Source organism: Myxocyprinus asiaticus, chromosome 46, assembly GCF_019703515.2.
Source record: "Myxocyprinus asiaticus isolate MX2 ecotype Aquarium Trade chromosome 46, UBuf_Myxa_2, whole genome shotgun sequence".
In the NCBI taxonomy this organism is placed as follows: domain Eukaryota; kingdom Metazoa; phylum Chordata; class Actinopteri; order Cypriniformes; family Catostomidae; genus Myxocyprinus; species Myxocyprinus asiaticus.
Window position 1 is genome coordinate 19,277,006 of NC_059389.1, and position 19,523 is coordinate 19,296,528.

General features: G+C 39.3%; 1 protein-coding gene across 2 annotated transcripts in view; it reads right to left on the bottom strand.

The window, feature by feature from the left end:
• Positions 1–19,523, bottom strand: part of LOC127436219 (calcium and integrin-binding family member 2-like) — a 34,986-nt gene that overhangs the window by 11,517 nt on the left and 3,946 nt on the right. For both annotated transcript variants that reach the window (XM_051690247.1, XM_051690246.1), the window contains exons 2-3: positions 18,450–18,484; positions 2,601–2,712 (exon numbers count right to left, since the gene is read on the bottom strand). In XM_051690247.1, coding sequence (XP_051546207.1) covers positions 2,601–2,712; positions 18,450–18,484 — 147 coding nt within the window. The remainder of the gene's footprint in view (positions 1–2,600; positions 2,713–18,449; positions 18,485–19,523) is intronic.

Consider the following 19,523-nt stretch of genomic DNA (forward strand, 5'->3'; position numbering starts at 1 on the left):
ACAAGTTAAGCTCAATCGAAAGCATTTGTGGCATAATTCTGATTACCAAATTAATTTGGACTTGTTTCTCCTTTTCTGGGTAACAGTGAGGCACTTACAATTGAAGTGAATGGGGATAATAATGGCCAATTTTTGGAGGGTTTAAACAGAAATTTGAAGCTTATAATTTTGTAAAAGCACTTGCATTAATTCTTCTGTTAAAACTTGTGTATTATTTGAACAGTAAAGTAGTTTAAATCATCATTTTTACAGTCATTTTAGGGTTTGTTGACATTACATCATCATGGTAACGAAGTTGTAAAATTGGCTATAACTTTACACAGAAAAGGCAGTGATTTTAAGGTAGTGATAGTAAGTGATTTTATGACACTAAAATCATGTTTACATGCATATCCTTTATGTCTTGTGGCTATACTTTTGAAAAAGTGAGTATTTTAACGTTAAAAAATTGGCCCCTTTCACTTCCATTGTAAGTGCCTCACTGTAACCTCAGTTTTTGCTTTTTTTTTTTTTTTTTTTTTAAAGAAAAGGAGGAACGAGTCAAAATAAATTTTTTGGTAATCAACAATATCCCTCAAATGCTTTAGATTGAGCTTAACATGTATTGAACCCAGAACATTCCTTTAATACACTTCACATCCTGTGCTTAGCTAAAAGTGCACTCAGTAATTTTTTCCCCTTTAAAAAAGTTTTACTCCTAAAGAAATTAATTGTGATTTTGAAACATATGTATAAAATCATGACCACCACACATGAGATGAGGACTCTAGTCATATCAGTGTCCTTATAAAAGCTGTTTTATTCTACATAGGGCAGGGGTGCCCTCATGGGGGCTGCCATTTTAGAATCACATGATCAGCTGAATACTACTCGCTTAATCTCAGCAACTGTTTTATTATTGGACACTTTCTCTCTTGGATTAAATGAATCATGGCTGATTGTGAATAGTGAATTTCTACAATGGCATCTGTAACTGAAAACTATTGATTTTAAATGATGCTGCATCCACACCATTAGGTGTCATTGTCCAAGATGACACGGGCAAAAGGTTACTGAGTGCACCATTAACTGTAAATAGATTTTTATATTTTCAACAAAATTCACCAAACAAACAGTGTGGGATGAGTTATTCACCAACATTTCATACTTTTTGAACTCTAAGTGGGGCAATTGTGATGGCAAACACCACTGAATTGTTTATCTTGGAACTTCAAGCATGACTTCACATTGTTAGCTGGAAATTGGTTGACACGATTGTATCTAAGCATCAAGCCCTGGAATCAGTGGTGATAGAAGGTTGCCCCATGGCCTGTGTGTTTCTTAAAGAACATTCATCCTTGTGTAATGACAAGAAACACTTCTGAGGTGTCATTATTGGCAGAAATTAGGTAAACAGTCCTCTGATTGTTGTGAATCACTTCACTGGGGTCAAAGGGGACAGAGATGAAAATTTATGGAGACTGAGAGGACCATTAGAAACTGGAAACTGTGGTGGCACCATAAATTCCAGCTTGAGTGGTCTCCTTCACCATCATTCACTTCTGAGAGGGGCTTTATTGCTACTTTGCTCACTATGATGGCTTAAGGGGTGAAATTATGTCTCCAGCAAGGGAATATGATGGGGCTCACTCTAGACCCATAACAAAGATGTATTTTGATGGGCTGAGGGAGGGATCAGAATAATTTAGGAAAGGTGAGATCGTATCTGCGACATGGCCACGATACTGTTATTATTCACTTTAACTTTCATTTTATGGGAAAAAAAGTGACTAGCATAATCTTCAAAAATTCACCTATTGTATTCCAAAAATGTCATATGGGTGAACTAATAATTTAATTATAGCACTGTGTAAGGGAATGTTTCTTTAAATCAAGGTTTGGGGTCATCTTTGGGGGGAATTATCATCAGCCCTACACTTGATGAAGACTTATGATGAATTATCTGAAACAGCTTGACTATGGAACTAATAAACCATTTTCTCTATAAAACAACATGATTACAACTGTAATGCTAGCATAATATACCGACTAATGCTCTCATTGGGTAACACTATAAACGATCCCCTTAAGCTTTAGTCTTACTTGCTTGAGGATTAAACGTATGTATCTTAACAACCATGAAAAGTCTAAAGTTCTAACATAATTTGCTGAAAATGCACCATCTCATGGACTGTTAACTTTCACAAGCATAGCAGTGTAATGTGCCTCGCTCCCACCAGTGTGCTTTGTCATATAAACAGCTCTGCCAGCATTCCCATTAAAAAACAATTATACCCTCTAAACCCAACTGTCTATTCTATTTGATATCAAACGAAAAGTGCAGTGAGGGTCACTGCTGCTTTAACAAGGGACGGGGAACATTTCTGCACCTTTAATGCTTAGCTTTAGATTCAGAACATTGCTGAATCACAGTAGTAAATTAAATTCAGAAAATTGTTGATTCATAAAAGTAATCAATTAGATTGAGAACATGGTTGCATCACAAAAGCTAAAAATTAGATTCAGAACTGCGCTGCACCACACAAGTAAATATTTGAAATAATTCTGCATCAGACAAGTAGTAAATAGCAAATAACGAAGTAATAAACTGAGAGCATTACCTTCAGTTCTGGCATGTTGACTATGAGAGCTAATGGGACTTTAACATCAGGATCGTTGGTGTAGTCCATGGGAACCAAATGTGGAGCCAACTCGTGGTATCTTCCATGCAAGCTGTATTGCAGAAAAAGGGATAACTGATTACCATGGTTCCTCATGGTTCCTCTGATTACTTCATTATGTTAATGTATAAGACGTACTGATTTACTGAGAAAGATACAATATAGAATAGAAATCAATTTAAGTTTAAGATGAGTATTTTGGAAGACAATATAGCACAACAGAATTAACAACTCCAATGACAGATAACAAAACAAAACAACAACTTATTCATTGGTTTATTTGTTCCTGCAATGGCAAAACAAAACAAAACAAAACAAAGGAATTAAAAAAACAGCAAAGGAAACAGATATTACACCAGAATAATGCAAAAAGCCACACAATTTTGTTTATATCTACAGTGGTTTATATTTACTGACATTAAACTGCAACAAGCTTCCAGTGGACTATGATGCACACCTTGCTGACCTGTCAGTGTAACGGGAGCTAGCTGGTACGTAATAGCTGTAGAGTTTGTGTAAACCTCACTCCCCTGGCCTCAAGAGGCGCACTAGTGACTGACGCTAGAGGCTGTAGCCTTTAGCCTCCTCGTTAACGCGCCCGCCTACAATGCCAGCTTACGCCGGTTCGAATCCCGCTCAGAGTAGGCCGAGCGGGACAGGTTACACCAGCATCATCTTGGTCATAGGATAGACAACACTCTCTTAAAACGGAATAAGTAGACTATAAATTAACGCGAACTAAAGCCTTCATCAGCCAAATAAAAAAGAACACATCATCTATGTGCACTTCTGCAATCAATTCGGGATGGACTTCAAAAGACCCTCAATCATTAATCTTACAATTCATACAAAATCTTTTCGTTTTAAACATTGCCCACCAACATTTACTCAGTTTACTCACATAAAACAAGACTTGTACTACACATTCTATCTAATACTGGCATTATATTCCCCCAGGTGAGCCTGGTTTCTCCCGAGGTATTTTTTTCTCCATTAAATAAAATCTTATGGAGTTTTTTTGTTCCTTGCCACAGCTGCCTTTGGCTTGCTCACTGGGGGCCTAAAGACAATATATATTTTTAAGAATAATTGCTTAATTCATTTAAACCACACAATGAGGACTTTAAGACATTCAGCATGTTCTGTTACAGCATCATTTTATGTGTAAAAAAGACTTGACTTGACTATGTAGGGCAAGTCACCAAAATACCCGAGACTAAATGGATTTCACAAACATTTTGAAACTCAATTATCAATAACACCATCTAAACACAATCATGCACTCAGTATAAGGAGAAGCAGTACTGCTCTTGACTAAGCAGGAAGATTTCACAAGGCCATTTTGTCCATTTGTTCTGCATAGAGAGACTTGGAGTGTTGCCAGCCAATGGTGAATTGATGACTCATTCTGAGCATGGCAACTAGACAGAGAGCGGACACTGTAACAGACCTTTGCAGCAGAAAGGAAAAAACTTTAGCACTAAGAGATGAGATAGCAGATGTTCTATAAAATCAGGGCTGCAGGAACACAGGTGAAGACAAGACAAAATAGATGGCTGATACAGCTTTGTGTAAGAAAGAAAACAATGTTCTGTTCCCAGATTACAGTTATATAGATGAACAATATTCTCTCCAGTGTGAATGTTGAATAAACTAGTAAATGTAGAAGACTAAAGGGAACTTATATGAAAAAGGGTTTGTTGCATTTATGTGTGACTAAAGAAAGAAAGGAGGCTGTGGAGATATTTTAGGTATTGAAGGTTGTACTAAATACTTCAAAACCTTCCTGCTATAGTTACACAAAAAGAGAGAAATCTCATGTTGCACCACAGGCATCCAATCAAGATGCAAGGAAATAAAAGTCAATCCATAATTATTGGCAATAACCCTTTGGCTTTGCTAACCTTGCATAAGAGTGTGGCGGATTGTTTTAGTGTATGCTGCGAACAGAAGAAACAGAGTGTTTTATGTAGTCGATAAAGTACGGACTCCATTAGGTTCGCCAGTGATTGTCCATTTTGTTTCTCGTGCTCCACTGGCCCTGTTATCAAAACCAATCTCAGTGTCATTTCAGAGGGATAATCCATCCACATGAATCAAACCTTGCTGGCACATTTTATATGAGGTGGAACTGCTTACTATAGTAAGTACAGGATGAAAGCTCGTATTATATAAATGAATAATATTATCACTTAAAGAGGCATAGGAAATATGCAAAAATGTGTCCTGAAAACACAAAACTAAAAATGGTAGACATACAGGGGCGTAGATTCCAGAGGGAATTGGGGGGGGGGGTTAACCCTCCCCAAAAATCAAAACAAGTAAGTACAACCCCCCAATATTTATACCATGATTAATGGAAACAAGTAAATGCTTCACGCTGCAACCCGTACATTTGTTCAAGCCAAAACTACGTAGACATAATTCAGACAAATTATACATTATATACATGAGTGCACTATAAAGAAAGATGTTTACCAGTTATAGCACTGATGCAGTATGGTATCCAGAGCCACAGGCACAGCATCAAGCTCATTGGTGGAGTTTGCTAAGGCAAGTATGAGTTTACTATTACTCACACTGTAGTAACACCCTAGAACCTAGAACACCCTAGAATAGAAAACATGTAGCAACATCCTACTGTAGCAACCACCCAGAACACCCTAGCAACCACACAGCAATGTACTAAAAAACACTCAGAACACCTTACCAACCATAGCAATACTATGGCAACTACCCACAACACCCTAGCAACTGCACAGCAATGCATTAAAAATCACTCAGAACACCTTAGCAACCATAGCAATACTATGGCAAACACCCAGAACACCCTAGCAACCATAACAACACCTTAGAAACTGCATTGTTGCATTGTCTAATGCATTGTCAACCACCCAGAACACCCACAGCAATTCACTATAAACAATTCAGAACACTTTAGCAACAATAGCAATGCTATGGCAACCACCCACAACCCCCTAGCAACCTTAGCAACATCTCAGAAACCATAGCAATGTCCTTGCAAACACCCACACTAATGTTTTATGTGAAAAACTACGTAAACCACCTAATTTTTATGTGAAATGTGTTGCAGCTTACTAAAAGCATCATAGCATAACAGCACCCAGTGAATGGGTCTTCTGGGGGGTAATGGCAGCAGATGGTGACAAAGCACTCTGAGGACAGGAGATAAAAGCCAGAAATGGTTCATTGCTGAGGAATAAGCAGAGCCTATAATGGCCATGAGAAACTAATGCATTAAACATCTCATTAACCCCTTTCATAGACACAGCCATGTTAATAAACACATAGATTTTTCAACTCGCACATGAACCACATATACTACCAGTCAAAAGTCTGGACACACCTACTCATTCTTAAAGGGATAATACACTTTAAAATTATTTATGTCATCATTTACATGTTGTTCCAAGCCCATATGACTTTCTTTCTTCCATGAAACACAAAAGGAGGTGTTAGGTGGAATGACACCTCAGTCAACATGTATGTTCTTTGTATGGAAAAAAAATATGTAATGAAAGTAAATGGTGACTTAGACTAACATACTGCCAAACACCTCTTTTTGTGTTCCACAGAAGACAGTTGTGTTTCACTGCTTAAAACAAGCAGCTGGCAAATGCAGTCAGCTGCAGGACAAATTAGCTAAATGTGCAACACCCACATACCACACTGAAGCTTATCCACTGTCACAGGAAAGTCCATGAGCCATGATGGGTCACCAGGGGACCATAGGATGGGTTTCATTATGATAACTGAAGCCTTTCATTACACACTCACTCAATAGATGGGTATTACTGCCACAAAAACAATTAAAACCACCAATACTGGGGGGCCTGGGTAGCTCAGGGAGTATTGACGCTGACTACCACCGCTGAAGTCGCGAGTTCAAATCCAGGGTGTGCTGAGTGACTCCAGCCAGGTCTCCTAAGCAACCAAATTGGCCCGGTTGCTAGGGAAGGTAGAGTCACATGGGGTAACCTCCTCGTGGTCACGATTGGGGGTTCTCGCTCTCAGTGGGGTGCATGGTAAGTTGTACGTGGATCGCAGAGAGTAGCATGAGCCTCCTATGCTGTGAGTCTCTGCGGCGTCATGCACAACGAGCCACGTGATAAGATAAACGGATTGACTGTCTCAGATGCGGAGGCAGACCACCCGGATTGAGGTAAGTAACCGCGCCACAACGAGGAGCTACTAAGTAGTGGGAATTGGGCATTCCAAATTGGGAGAAAAGGGGATAAAATAAAAATAAAATTAAAAAAACACCAATACTGTCTACCAGTAAACTATTAACCAGCTGCTCATGTGATCTCAGTGAAATCCCTTCAGAAAACTGGTCTTTTGTAAACCAAAGCAGTAAAATAGAATGGGACAAGTGGTTGTGTCACTCCTATTTATGGATCCTCTCTTATTCTTTATATTATATAATACTTATTTGATTATGCAGCTAAATTGTTGATCCAAAAATCAAAGTTCTGTCATCATTGACATATAATGAAAGTGATAGGGGACTTTAATAAGCTGTCAAGCTCTGCAAAAAGCATCATAAAACTATGATTAAAGTAGTCCAACCATGTGTCCAAATATCCATACTAATCTACTATATAGTATGCCAAAAACAGTTTGCCAATGGAGTTGTACAGAATGTTCGAATCCTCAGTATTCATAAAACAGTAAGCAAGAAATACCCGGATGGCCCACTGAGTAAACTCTAGAGGCTGTTGTGCGTGAAAATCCCAGGAGACCAGCAGTTACAGAAATACTCAAGCCTGTCTGGCACCAATAATCATGCCACTGTCGAAATCACTGTGATCACATTTTTTCACCAATATGATGGTTGATATGAGCATTAACTGAAGCTCCTGATCTGTTTGCGTTGCACTGCTGCCACACTATTGCCTGATTAGATAATTGCATTAATAAATAGGTGTACAGGTGTTCCTAATAATGTGCTCAGTGAATGTATATATCAAGAAAGTTGTTCCTTGTGCTTAAATGGTTCTTTTACAAAACCATATTTTTGTGGTTCATATTTTTCGGGTCATGGGACAATGCCCATGTTTCTGGATGAAGTATGAATCTATTCATACTACTCACTTGCATACCAAAAGAACATACTGTTTTACCAGCCGAGAAGTGCATCCTTCATCAAATGCAGTACATACTCACCTCAAGTCTTCAAATTCCAAGTCTTCTGACACAAAGTATGATTACATGCACTTTAAAAGTTCTATTTCATTCGGACTAAAACAACAGTGCATCTTTTTAAAATGTAATATTAATGCTTTAGTTTTCAGTACCCAGTACCCCCCACCCCTTCTGATGCCCCCGCCCTGGCTGACAGCAAAACGATCAAGGGGCACTTTGTCATTTTGGAGCTTGACAGACCCAGTCCCTTTTCAATATAAAGAACGGTTAGGATATTTTTTAAAAATATCTCCTTTTGTGTTCTACGGGGAAAAAAGTCACAAGGGTTTGGAATGACATGAGTGTGAATAAATTAAGACACAATTTTCATTTTTGGGTGAACCATTCCTGTTCTACAATGTCTATAATGCATTTTTTTTTAAATCCTGCATTATAAAAGCGAGTCCATATAAATGTCCATCAGAACTGTAATAAAACCTCATTTAACTGCCACTGTGTTCACAACCATTGACTCGTACAGACATACCCAAGAAAACAGCAGTAAATCCATGGTGATGCAGCATAGCACCCTGAATCATATCATATTATCCTTTCAAGGTTTAAACACCTGAGCACAGATCATGAGGGGTAGTTGGACAATCTATCAAGCTCACATCACATACAGCGCTCAGAAAATGTCGAACCCCGTCCATTAACGAAAGCCTTGAGGCAGCTCAGGGGACATCAAGAGAACTATTGGAACATTTTGGTTCAGAAAAATGCCACTTAGTTGATGGTGATTAAAGACAGTCCATATTTCTCATAATAAAGTTGTCATGACCTGTTCTTTAAGCTTCAAAACACTGATTAATTTATACCAACATCATAAAATCTAAAAGCTGACTCACTGAGAGGAACTGAAAGTGTAAGGGGCCGTTCAGACAGAACACTTACTTGCAATTCCAAACTGTATTCTATAATCTAGTCATCAACTGTGAGAAGAAATGAGCTGTGAACTGTAGGCAGATACCTACTGAATTTCCTACACATGGATATGACTTACGGACAGAAAATGTAACTAGTATGTACAGAACTGGAAATGTCCTACCTATGAGTCAGACTGGGGGAAGTACACTACCTAGAGCTCAACGAATCAGAGCCGGGTGCAGGGCCTTTGTATTACCGTAATTGGGTCATTTGACTGTAACCCGACCCTGTACCACCTTTCTCCTGTATCTGCTTTTAATTTCTTAAAGTAGTCACTGGATCTTCAAACGGCAGCGGTTAACAGCATATCCTGAAACCCGAGAGCAATATGTCAATCCCATTAGGAAAGCAAGCTAGCAATTTGTTTTATTTATACCTAATGCATAGAGGGAATGGACAACAGCCAGGTCAAATAACAAGCACAAACGCTGGGCTTGCTTTGCTTTGGGTTTCGTTTCTTGTTCTAATCGTGGATAGGAATCAACGTATGAAACAGACCCGATGTGAGACATCGTAAGTCTGTGCCTAATCAAGAGATTGGGTTCCAGGTCTTTCATAAGGTTTGGAAAGTGACCCTTCGCCATGAGAAAAAATTAGCCCAGAGCTTAAAGGGCTTAAAACTGGAGTGTGTAATTTCTTTGATGTAAAAATAACTGCTTGTATACCAGTTTAATATGACAGAGAAAACTATATGTGAGCCATATGTAGGTTTATTTCCTCAAAAGGTGTAAAAAATTGAGGCTCTGTGGTAACTTTAAAACATTGAGCATCCCAACCAGCTTGGCACATGTTTTCTCAACCACTGGCTTGAGTCTGGGGCGGGGCTACCTGTTTTTTGAACAATGGCAGAATGGACGGAGAGAGTGTTGGGAAAACCCGTTTAAAAACAATAATTTTGTTGGCTTGATAAAGCAAATACTGTTATTCTACAGACTATTCTACAGACAAGACCAAAATGTCTGTCTGTAACTCGTCCTAGAGATTTCAGGCTACACTGTTAAAATGTAATCCATAATTTTAACAGTAGGGCCTAAAAAGAATGTAAAAATGCTACAGTAAAAAAACTTAATTGGTTAACGGGTAGTTATCATAACATGCATGTACAACCAAACATGTATAAAAGATTTATAAAGTATGATTTTACTGTATGATTAACGGTAAAAATGTATATCATGTTTAACAAGAGAATACATGTACTTTTAATAGTAAACTATTGCAAAAATTACTGTAAAAAGCAATAATCGGGCATTCCCTGAAGTCCCTGCGTGACTCATCCCATTCCATTATATTTTATGGGAATAGTTATGTTACTTCTTGTTTTTTAATATCAATTACTGTATGTACATTTAAATGTTCTGTGTTATATTTTATGCAGTTTAGTTCATGTTTATTGCATTATTTTATTGTCATGTGTGTTACCCTGATGGTGTTTTGTGTTTGTGTGAGAAACACTGTGCACTGTCTCTACATGTATATTAATTATTGCTCCTTGAAATGGGGCCACTCTTGATGAACTTTAAGTTATCGTGTGGCCATTTTTAGTTACTACAATGATTATCAATACATTATAAAGTGAAAAGCAGACTTTTATAGTTCCAGTAGGTTGTTATATCAAGTTTATATCATTTAATAATATGAACGGTAGGGAACCGTAAAATATACAGGTATCAAAATTACATCCCGTAATGCCTGAAACAGTTTTAGTCACAGTATTTTTACTTTAAATTTCTGGCAACCACAGCTGCCGGTATTTTAAGGTAAATTTAACAGTGTCTTATTTACAGTGTACATCCACCAAACTTGCCACATATATTCAGACTGTTCTGACTGACTGTGCTAGATCTAATTGGAATTAAGGCCGTCGCACACCATGACGTTGATAAGTTTGCAGGTTAGTGTATAAAACATCTAGACAACATCTAGACAGACCAGGGACTTATGCAAGGATACTATTTGTTGACTTCAGTTTGGCTTTTAACACAATCAACCCCGCTCTCCTATGGACTAAATTAACCCAGCTCTCTGTTCCCAGCTCTGTCTGTCAGTGGTTCTGACAGACAGGCAGCAGCTAGTGAGAATGGGGAAATTCACCTCCAGCACATGTACAATCAGCACTGGTGCCCCCCAGGGATGTGTGCTCTCCCCACTACTTTTCTCCCTCTACACAAATGACTGCACTGCCAAGGACCCCTCTGTTGACGACACTACAGTCATCGGCCTCATCCGAGATGAGCATACAGAAGGGAGGTTGAACAGCTGACCGTCTGGTGCAGTCAAAACAACCTGGAGCTGAACACGCTCAAAACAGTGGAGATGATAGTGGACTTTAGGAGGAACACTCCAACATTGACCCCCCTCACCATTCTGAACAGCACTGTGGCAGCAGTGGAGTCATTCAGGTTCCTGGGCACTTCCATCTCACAGAACCTGAAGTGGGAGACCCACATTGACTCCATTGTGAAAAAGGCCCAGCAGAGGATGTACTTCCTTCGCCAGTTGAGGAAGTTCAACCTGCCACAGGTGCTGCTGATACAGTTCTACTCAGCAGTCATTGAGTATGTCCTCTGCACTTCAATAACTGTCTTTTTTGGTTCAGCTACCAAGTCAGACATCAAAAGACTTTAAAGGATAGTTTGGACTGCTGAGAGGATTATTGGCACTCCCCTACCCACCCTGCTAGAACTACACATCCAGAGTGATGAAAAGGGCCCCATTCACCCAGCACACTTCCTTTTCAAACTGTTGCCCTCTGGCCGGTGCTACAGAGCACTGAGCACCAGAACCATCAGACACAGGAACAGTTTTTTCCCTCAGGCCATCCACCTCATGAACAGTTAAAACTGCCCCCAAATACTTTCCTTTGGTCAATACAACCATGTGCAATATTCAATCCATCCATTCCTACTTATATCCATATTTATATTCTTTAACATATCCTACCTCTTCTTCAATACATTACATCACCTGCACATCACTGTATATCTGTATATAAAATATTCTTACAACATTATTGCACTATTGTATATTTCTCTTTTTTTTATCTGTTATATCGTATTTTTTTATTATTATTTTTTATATCACTAAATGTTTATATGTATATGCTTGTATGTATCTATATATGTTGCATTCTTTTGCACTGGAAGCTTTTGACACCATGACAAATTCATTGTGTGTGTAAGCATACTTGGCAATAAAGCTCATTCTGATGCCGATTATGAAACTGGTGTAACTGCACAAATTGAACGATTAGACATAGCGACATTTATTATACAATTTCTCTGCAGCACTGAATGAACTTAATTTAAGCTGTCAAACCACAAAATACATACTTGTAACTGAAAAACACATTGTGTAGGTAGAGGCAATTCTAGGGACTCTAGGGGCTTTAGGCAAAAAACTCTCTTACCAAGGCCCTTCTCCCCCGATTGCTCAGTTTGGCTGGGCGGTCAGCTCTAGGAAGAGTCCTGGTTGTTTCAAACTTCTTCTATTTAAGAATTAGGGAGGCCAATGTACTCTTGGGAACCTTCAATGCAGCCGAAAAAAATGTGTAGCCTTCCCCAGATCTGTGCCTCAACGCATTCCTGTCTCTGAGCTCTGCAGGCAGTTCCTTTGAACTCATGACTTGGTTTTTGCTCTGATTTTTGCTCTGCATTTTCAGCTGTGAGACCTTATATACACCAATCAGCCACAACATTAAAACCACCTGCCTAATATTGTGTAGGTCCCCTTCGTGCCGCCAAAACAGCACCAACCCACACCTCAGAATAGCACTGTTGTTTCACTGTTTCACTGTTGTGCATGAAAATCCCTGGAGATCAGCAGTTACAGAAATACTCAAACCAGCCTGGCACCAACTATCATCCATGCAATTATCTAATCAACCAATCATGCGGCAGCAGTGCAGTGCATAAAATCATGCAGATACGTGTCAGGAGCTTCCGTTAATGTTCACATCAACCAACAGAATGGGGAAAAAATTTGATCTCAGTGATTTGGACCGTGGCATGAGTAGCTGCTGATCTCCTGGGATTTTTACGCAAAACAGTCTCTAGAGTTTACTCCGAATGGTGCCAAAAACAAAACATCCAGTGAGTGGCAGCTCTGTGGACAGAAATGCTTTGTTGATGAGAGAGTTCAACAGAGAATGGCCAGACTGGTTCAAACTGACAAAGTCTATGGTAACTCGGATAACTGCTCTGTACAGTTGTGGTGAGAAGAATAGCATCTCAGAATGCTATTCTGAGCTCCAGGTTTGCGCTGTTTTGGCGGCACAAAGGGGACCTACACCCCTGGAGACCCCTGAAGGTGTCCTGTGGTATCTGGCACCAAGAAATTAGCAGCAGATCCTTCAAGTCCTGTAAGTTGTGAAGTGGAACCACCGTGGATCAGACTTGTTGGTCCAGCACATCCCACAGATGCTCAATTGGATTGAGATCTGGGGAATTTGGAGGCCTGGGCAACACCTTGAAATCTTCATCATGTTCCTCAAACCATTCCCGAACAATGTGTGCAGTGTGGGAGGGCGCATTATCCTGCTGAAAGAGGCCACTGCCATCAGGGAATACCATTGCCATGAAGAGGTGTACCTGGTCTGCAACCATATTTAAGTAGGTGGCACGTGTCAAATTGACATCCACATAAATGGACAGACCCAGGTTTTCCCAGCAGAACATTGCCCAGAGCATCACACTCCCTCCACCAGCTTGTCATCTTCCCACAGTGCAGTGAAATTAGAATTTTGTTTCGAAAACGAAACCTTGTGAGCTGCCTACCTAGATAGCATTTTAAGACATCATAGGTGCACTTCTGACGTGAAGGCTGTTCCAGTTCGGACCAGACGGGATAGCCTTTATTGCCCTTGTGCATCGATGAGCCTTGGGTGCCCAGCACCCTGTTGCCGGTTTGTGGTTTGTCCCTCCTCGGACAACTGTCAGTAGGTACTCACCATTGCTGACCAGGAACACAACACAAGCCTTGCCGTTTCAGAGATGCTCTGACCCAGTCGTCTGGCCAGTCCCTCAGGTCTTTACTCCTGCCAATTTCTCCTGCATTCAACATGTTGACTATGAGAACTTACTGATCGTTTACCATCCAATCTATCCAGACCTTGACATGTGGCCTTGTTAGGAGATTATCAACGTTATTCGCGTCACCTGTGAGTGGTCATAATGTTTTGGCTCATCGGTGCATAAACAATATATCATCCAGTTATGGCTACAGTAAATAATCTATGTCCTTTTGGATCTAATTTAAGGGAAAACAATGCGAGTTGCGCTCCGTAGCGCGGCAGAAATTTGAGCAGCCTCCAGAGTTGTAGCTGTGCGCTTACATTCATAGAAAATAATTGTTTTGAATTTTAAAACCTGCCATGTTGCCCGCCAGACACGTCCGATGTGTGACCTCCTTCATTGTTTTCACACAGTGGATGATTGAATATCCAAAAAATCCCATATATTTACATTGATGGAATGTTTAAACGGACCAAGATTTTCAAACTCCAACTGTCAAAAATTAAAATGTAAACAAACCCACACAAGGCTTTGAATCTGCTTTAACTCTCTCTCTCTCTCTCTCTCGTCTGCTTTTATTCCTTTCTTTCTTTTATGAGTATTACACTTACATCCTTTTCAAAACATTAAAAACCTGTTTTGCCTATGCAGTGCACAAAAACAGCACTAAGATGCAATGGTGATAAAGAAGCAACATTGTGAGAACAGAAGAGTATGGATTCACAGTAGCTATAACTAATGGCTGGCTCATTTAAGCCAGAGTGTAAAATATCAATAACTATGTAACTGAACAAAAAGCAAGAATTCAGAGTCAATCGCATGGTCCAAAAACCATTGTGAGGGATTGCGCTGGTATTTCCATTCTTTGTTGTGGTTTGGAATTTTTATTTGCTTTTTTAAATGTTCCAGATTTAAAGTAATATACCATTAAATCACATATTACAGGACTAGTTCACCTAAAAATGAAAATTCTGCAAATATTACAACCCTCATGTTGTTCCACAAATTTCTTCCGTGGAACACAAAAAGATAAATGTTAAATAATATTGATACTGTTCTTTTTACCCTACAATGAACAATCTGCCAGAATGTTCAAGCTGTCCTTTTCCATATACAATAAACAGCACTGAAAGCACAAGACCAAGGGCTGTCAAGCTTAAAAAAGAACAAACAAGCCTTTTAAAAGTAATATAGTACGCTATTCGTATGGACTTCATATGGTGCCTTTTTGTCCATAAATACACTTTATTTTCACCGAAGGGAAATTTGTCTTGGACTCATGGTGCATACACATACACAATGACTTGTCGTTCCCCATCCAACCATAAATAAAACAATAAATAATAAAACAATAATACCACATAAACCATCTCTCAATATAACTGTAACAATAAAAGCATGACTGAAAATGCATTATAAGACATCGAAGAACAATAACATAAAAAAAAAAATGTGTGAGACACAAATGTATGGTCACATTTTTGTTTAAAAAGGAGTGTTTATTTTGTATTAAAAATAATTTATTTGCCTGAGCCATTTTTATGTTGTCAGTGTAAACATACACCGATCAACCACAACATTAAAACCACCTGCCTAATATTGTGTAGGTCCCCCCGCATCTCAGAATAGCATTTTATTTATTTTTTGGCCCTATTTAGAGTACATTTTAGAGACTGTTGTGCGTGAAAATCCCAGGAGATCAGCAGTTACAGAAATACTCAAACCAGTCCATCTGGCACCAACAATCATGCCGTGGTCGAAATTACTGAGATCACATTTCCCCCCCATTCTGATGGTTGATGTGAACATTAACTGAAGCTCCTGACCTGTATTTTCATGAGTTTATGCACTGCATTGCTGCCACACGATTGGCTGATTAGATAATCGCATGGATGATTGTTGGAGCCAGACGGGCTGGTTTGAGTATTTCTGTAACTGCTGATCTCCTGGGATTTTCATGCACAACAATCTCTAGAGTTTAATCAGAATGCTGTCAAAAACAAAAAACCAGGGCCAGTTCTGCAGACGGAAACACCTTGTTGATGAGAGAGGTCAGCAGAGAATGGAAAGACTGGTTTGAACTGACACAGTCTATGGTAACTCAGATAACCGCTCTGTACAATTGTGGTGAGAAGAATATCATCTCAGAATGCTATTCTGAGATGCGGGTTGGTGCTGTTTTGGCAGCACGAGGAGGATCTACACAATATTAGGCAGGTGGTTTTAATGTGGTGGCTGATCGGTGTATGTTATATGTTTATGTTTTTAATGAGTCAGTACTGATGCAGCCACAAGGGGGCGCTGCTTACGGATGTTAGTGGCACGCAAACTTTCAGCCCTCAGATGCTGACAAGCCACGCCTGAGGAAAGCCACTAATTTGTGTCTTGTCTTCTTTTCTCCTGATTTCTCAGGCAAAAATGTATCTGTCACTCAGGTCCAATGCCTGGGACCTGTAACATCTACACAACATACTATTCCTTTAAAAATAAAAATGATTTAGCAAAGTGTACTACACTGAATCCAGAAAAAAAACTGAATTTTTACCTCCCGTAAAAAGGAAAACAGATAAAACACTTTTACCTGTAATTCGGAGTAGGCTACAGTAATGTGGAACTCTGCCATTTTTCGTCCAATAAGTCCATTAGAGACAATATCAGTGGCCCTGACGATGTAAAACCTGCCTTATAAACAATGTGATTAGACTATTTAATAGAAAGGCTGAAAAATGTCATATCAAATTTTATTGATCCACACTTTAACTAGAATGTGTGTGTGTGTGTGTGTGTGTGTGTGTGTGTGTGTGTGTGTGTGGTAGCTGTAGCAGATTGTTTAATGGAACAAAGTTTTAATCTACTCTGTTTAACCACTCAACTGTCCTGCTTGTGTTTCATTGTTTATTTATGGGATGATTTGTTTATATGCTAGATAATTACAGAGCCATTTCAAATAGTTATATAATAATAATAATAAGACTGTAATAATCAAAAAGATCACACAATTTTAATAGATGCTGTGCATTATTTTGCTTATAAAACTTTATAAGAAACAATGAATACAATTTTATTTTTTCATATTTTTCCATTTCATCTGAAATATATTCTTTCTTTCATTTATCATTTATCAATTACATAAGTGCAATCCCAAAAATAAAGTTGCATATTGCACAACATTCATTGTCCGTAACTCCTGCCGTGAGGAATGGCTACATACACAAAATACTAGTTTTGGAGGGCAGCCACATTGTCTAATTGAGGCTGGCAGAGAAATTGAGTGATGGGCTCTAGTTTTTGCCTGTGGCTTTCTGATTTAAAACCGATTAGTACAGCTACACTGAATATTGCTGCATTGGACCAACCGGACTGCTTTATATACAATATGTACTTATACAGCAGACTGTCTCACAGGGAAGACTTTGCAAGGACTGGTGGGAATTTGCAATAACAGCTTGTAATTGAGGCAATGTCATGTTTGGTGGCCGGCAAGACAATTACACGCTTTGCTGCTCACTGCATGCCCTATCGGGGGAAGATTCTGAGAGTCACAAAACAACGAAAAGAAATCACATTCTTGCAGACGAGCAGGGCTATAAATTTTGGATGACATAATCTCTCTCTCTCTTTACCGGGATGAATCTCTGCTGGCTTAGAACACAATGGGCTTGAGCATTTCCTGCGGGTCAGAATATTGGTTCAGAATAAAAATTCACTTTATTAGATCTGAGCTCTGATTTGAGCAACCATATGAATTTCAAACAAATGGTGCATTAGTTGTGAATGGAATACTAATGAAGCCAGCAGACTGTTAAATGCAAACTGGACTGTATGAATGAGCATGCACAGAGAGATGTATACCCTGGACTGCTGAAAAAAAAAAATAGCACTGCTGGTCACCAGCTTATGTTGTGTTTTTGGTGCTGGTCCCCCAGCATGGAATTCTAGTGTGCTAGTGTCTGCACCACGCTTTAAAACTAGCTTCATCAGAAAGACCATGCTGGTCCATCAGCTAAACCAGCAATCCACCACCAGGTCTTAGACCTACCCTGTGATTAGTAAGAGCCATTGGACTGGGAAAAGAAGGGTTCAACAGAACTGGTAGAACACAAAATACCAACACAATCTGTGTAGTTTGTGTTTACCATTTACTGTATGTGTTAACATGATTTTAGTGTGATAAAATCTTAGTAATCTTATCTGTATAAAGTTATATCCAATATCACAAAACCCAAAACATTACGCTGCAAATGTTGATTGAGCTCAACTCGTACTGAACCTGGAATACTCCTTTAAAACTGAAATGTGACATTTCTGTGCCACTAGCATCACCAAACAGAATTGCAAAAATATTAATTGCATTCAAACAGTTTTCCCGAACACTTTCCCATTAATTGGACTAACAGATAGCCATGCCCAAAGCTCACAGCATTGGTTGAGCCAAGGTTTCTATGTCAGTGGTCTGAATGCTCAAACAAACAAAGCTGTTTTAATAGCACTACACAGCCACTGTGTTTACACTTTTTGGGGGAATCATTCAATGAAAGGCTTATTTATAGTTGTCAAATTAAGCTGGGAAAGGAGATCATATTTTTAACAATAATAAAATAACACAGTGCACCTTTATTGATGAGAATCACAGGCTGGCCATACTCACCGAAGGATTTCCTTTCGGGTGAAGAAAGTGCAGTCCTAGAGAGAGAGAGAGAGAAAGAGAGAGAGAGAGAGAGAGAGAGACAGAGAGAGAAGAAAATCATTAATTCCTCAGAAAACATCTTGGAACATCAATGCCAAACTGTTTCATGGCAAGAAATTCATTCCAACAATGTCTCGCTCAAACACTGAGGTTGATCAGCGTGATTACACTGTGAATTCAGCAACAGGAGGTTGAAATTTCTGCTGCTGAAACCGGTCTGTACTTACCTAAATTCGAACCACTGCCCCCAGTGGCTGAAGTTGGAACTGTTGTTGAGGTAAAATGTCCACAGGGTGGCACCAAAACTGAGTTGTATTTATAGTTGCAAATGATGTAACAGTCAACAGGAGTGCATATTATATTAACTCCACCCCCTAACCCAAACCCCAACCCTAAACCTAACCGTCAGTGGAGTAAAAATTTACATTTAGAGTGAATTTGCATCCTCCGAATTACGCTCACTATTATTTATGTGAATGTGATTACTACCTAGTTTCCAGGGGACCAGAATGCACTTTCAGTAACACCACAGGGAAAGGTTATAACATTTGAATTGATGCAAAATTCTCGTTGTTGGAAACTCAGCAAAATGGGTCAATTTCAGGGAACACGAACATTCTGAAACCAGCATGTCAATTTCCCATGTGATCATGTTGGCTTACTTCCAGAACTGGGAAGTTAATCATGAGGTATTTTGCCACAAACTCAAACTCGTATCTTATGTACGGATGTCATGGCTCCGAACATGTGCACTTACCGCTAGGCCACATCTCCATCATGTTAAGCATGAGTTTTGCATTCATATCACATGACTACAGGTGGATCAACACCTGAGCTCCTTCACAAATCACAAACTAAATGAGGCCTAGCAGTTTGATCATGTGCCCACTGTAGAATGGCACAATCCACCTGACTATAGGACTGTTTCCATATCTGTGGATCCTTTCTTACGTCACCATGCTCACTGTAGCAGTGCCATCGAGCACAGACAGATTTATTATCTAATGATTTAGCTCTCCTTTATGATGTTTACCC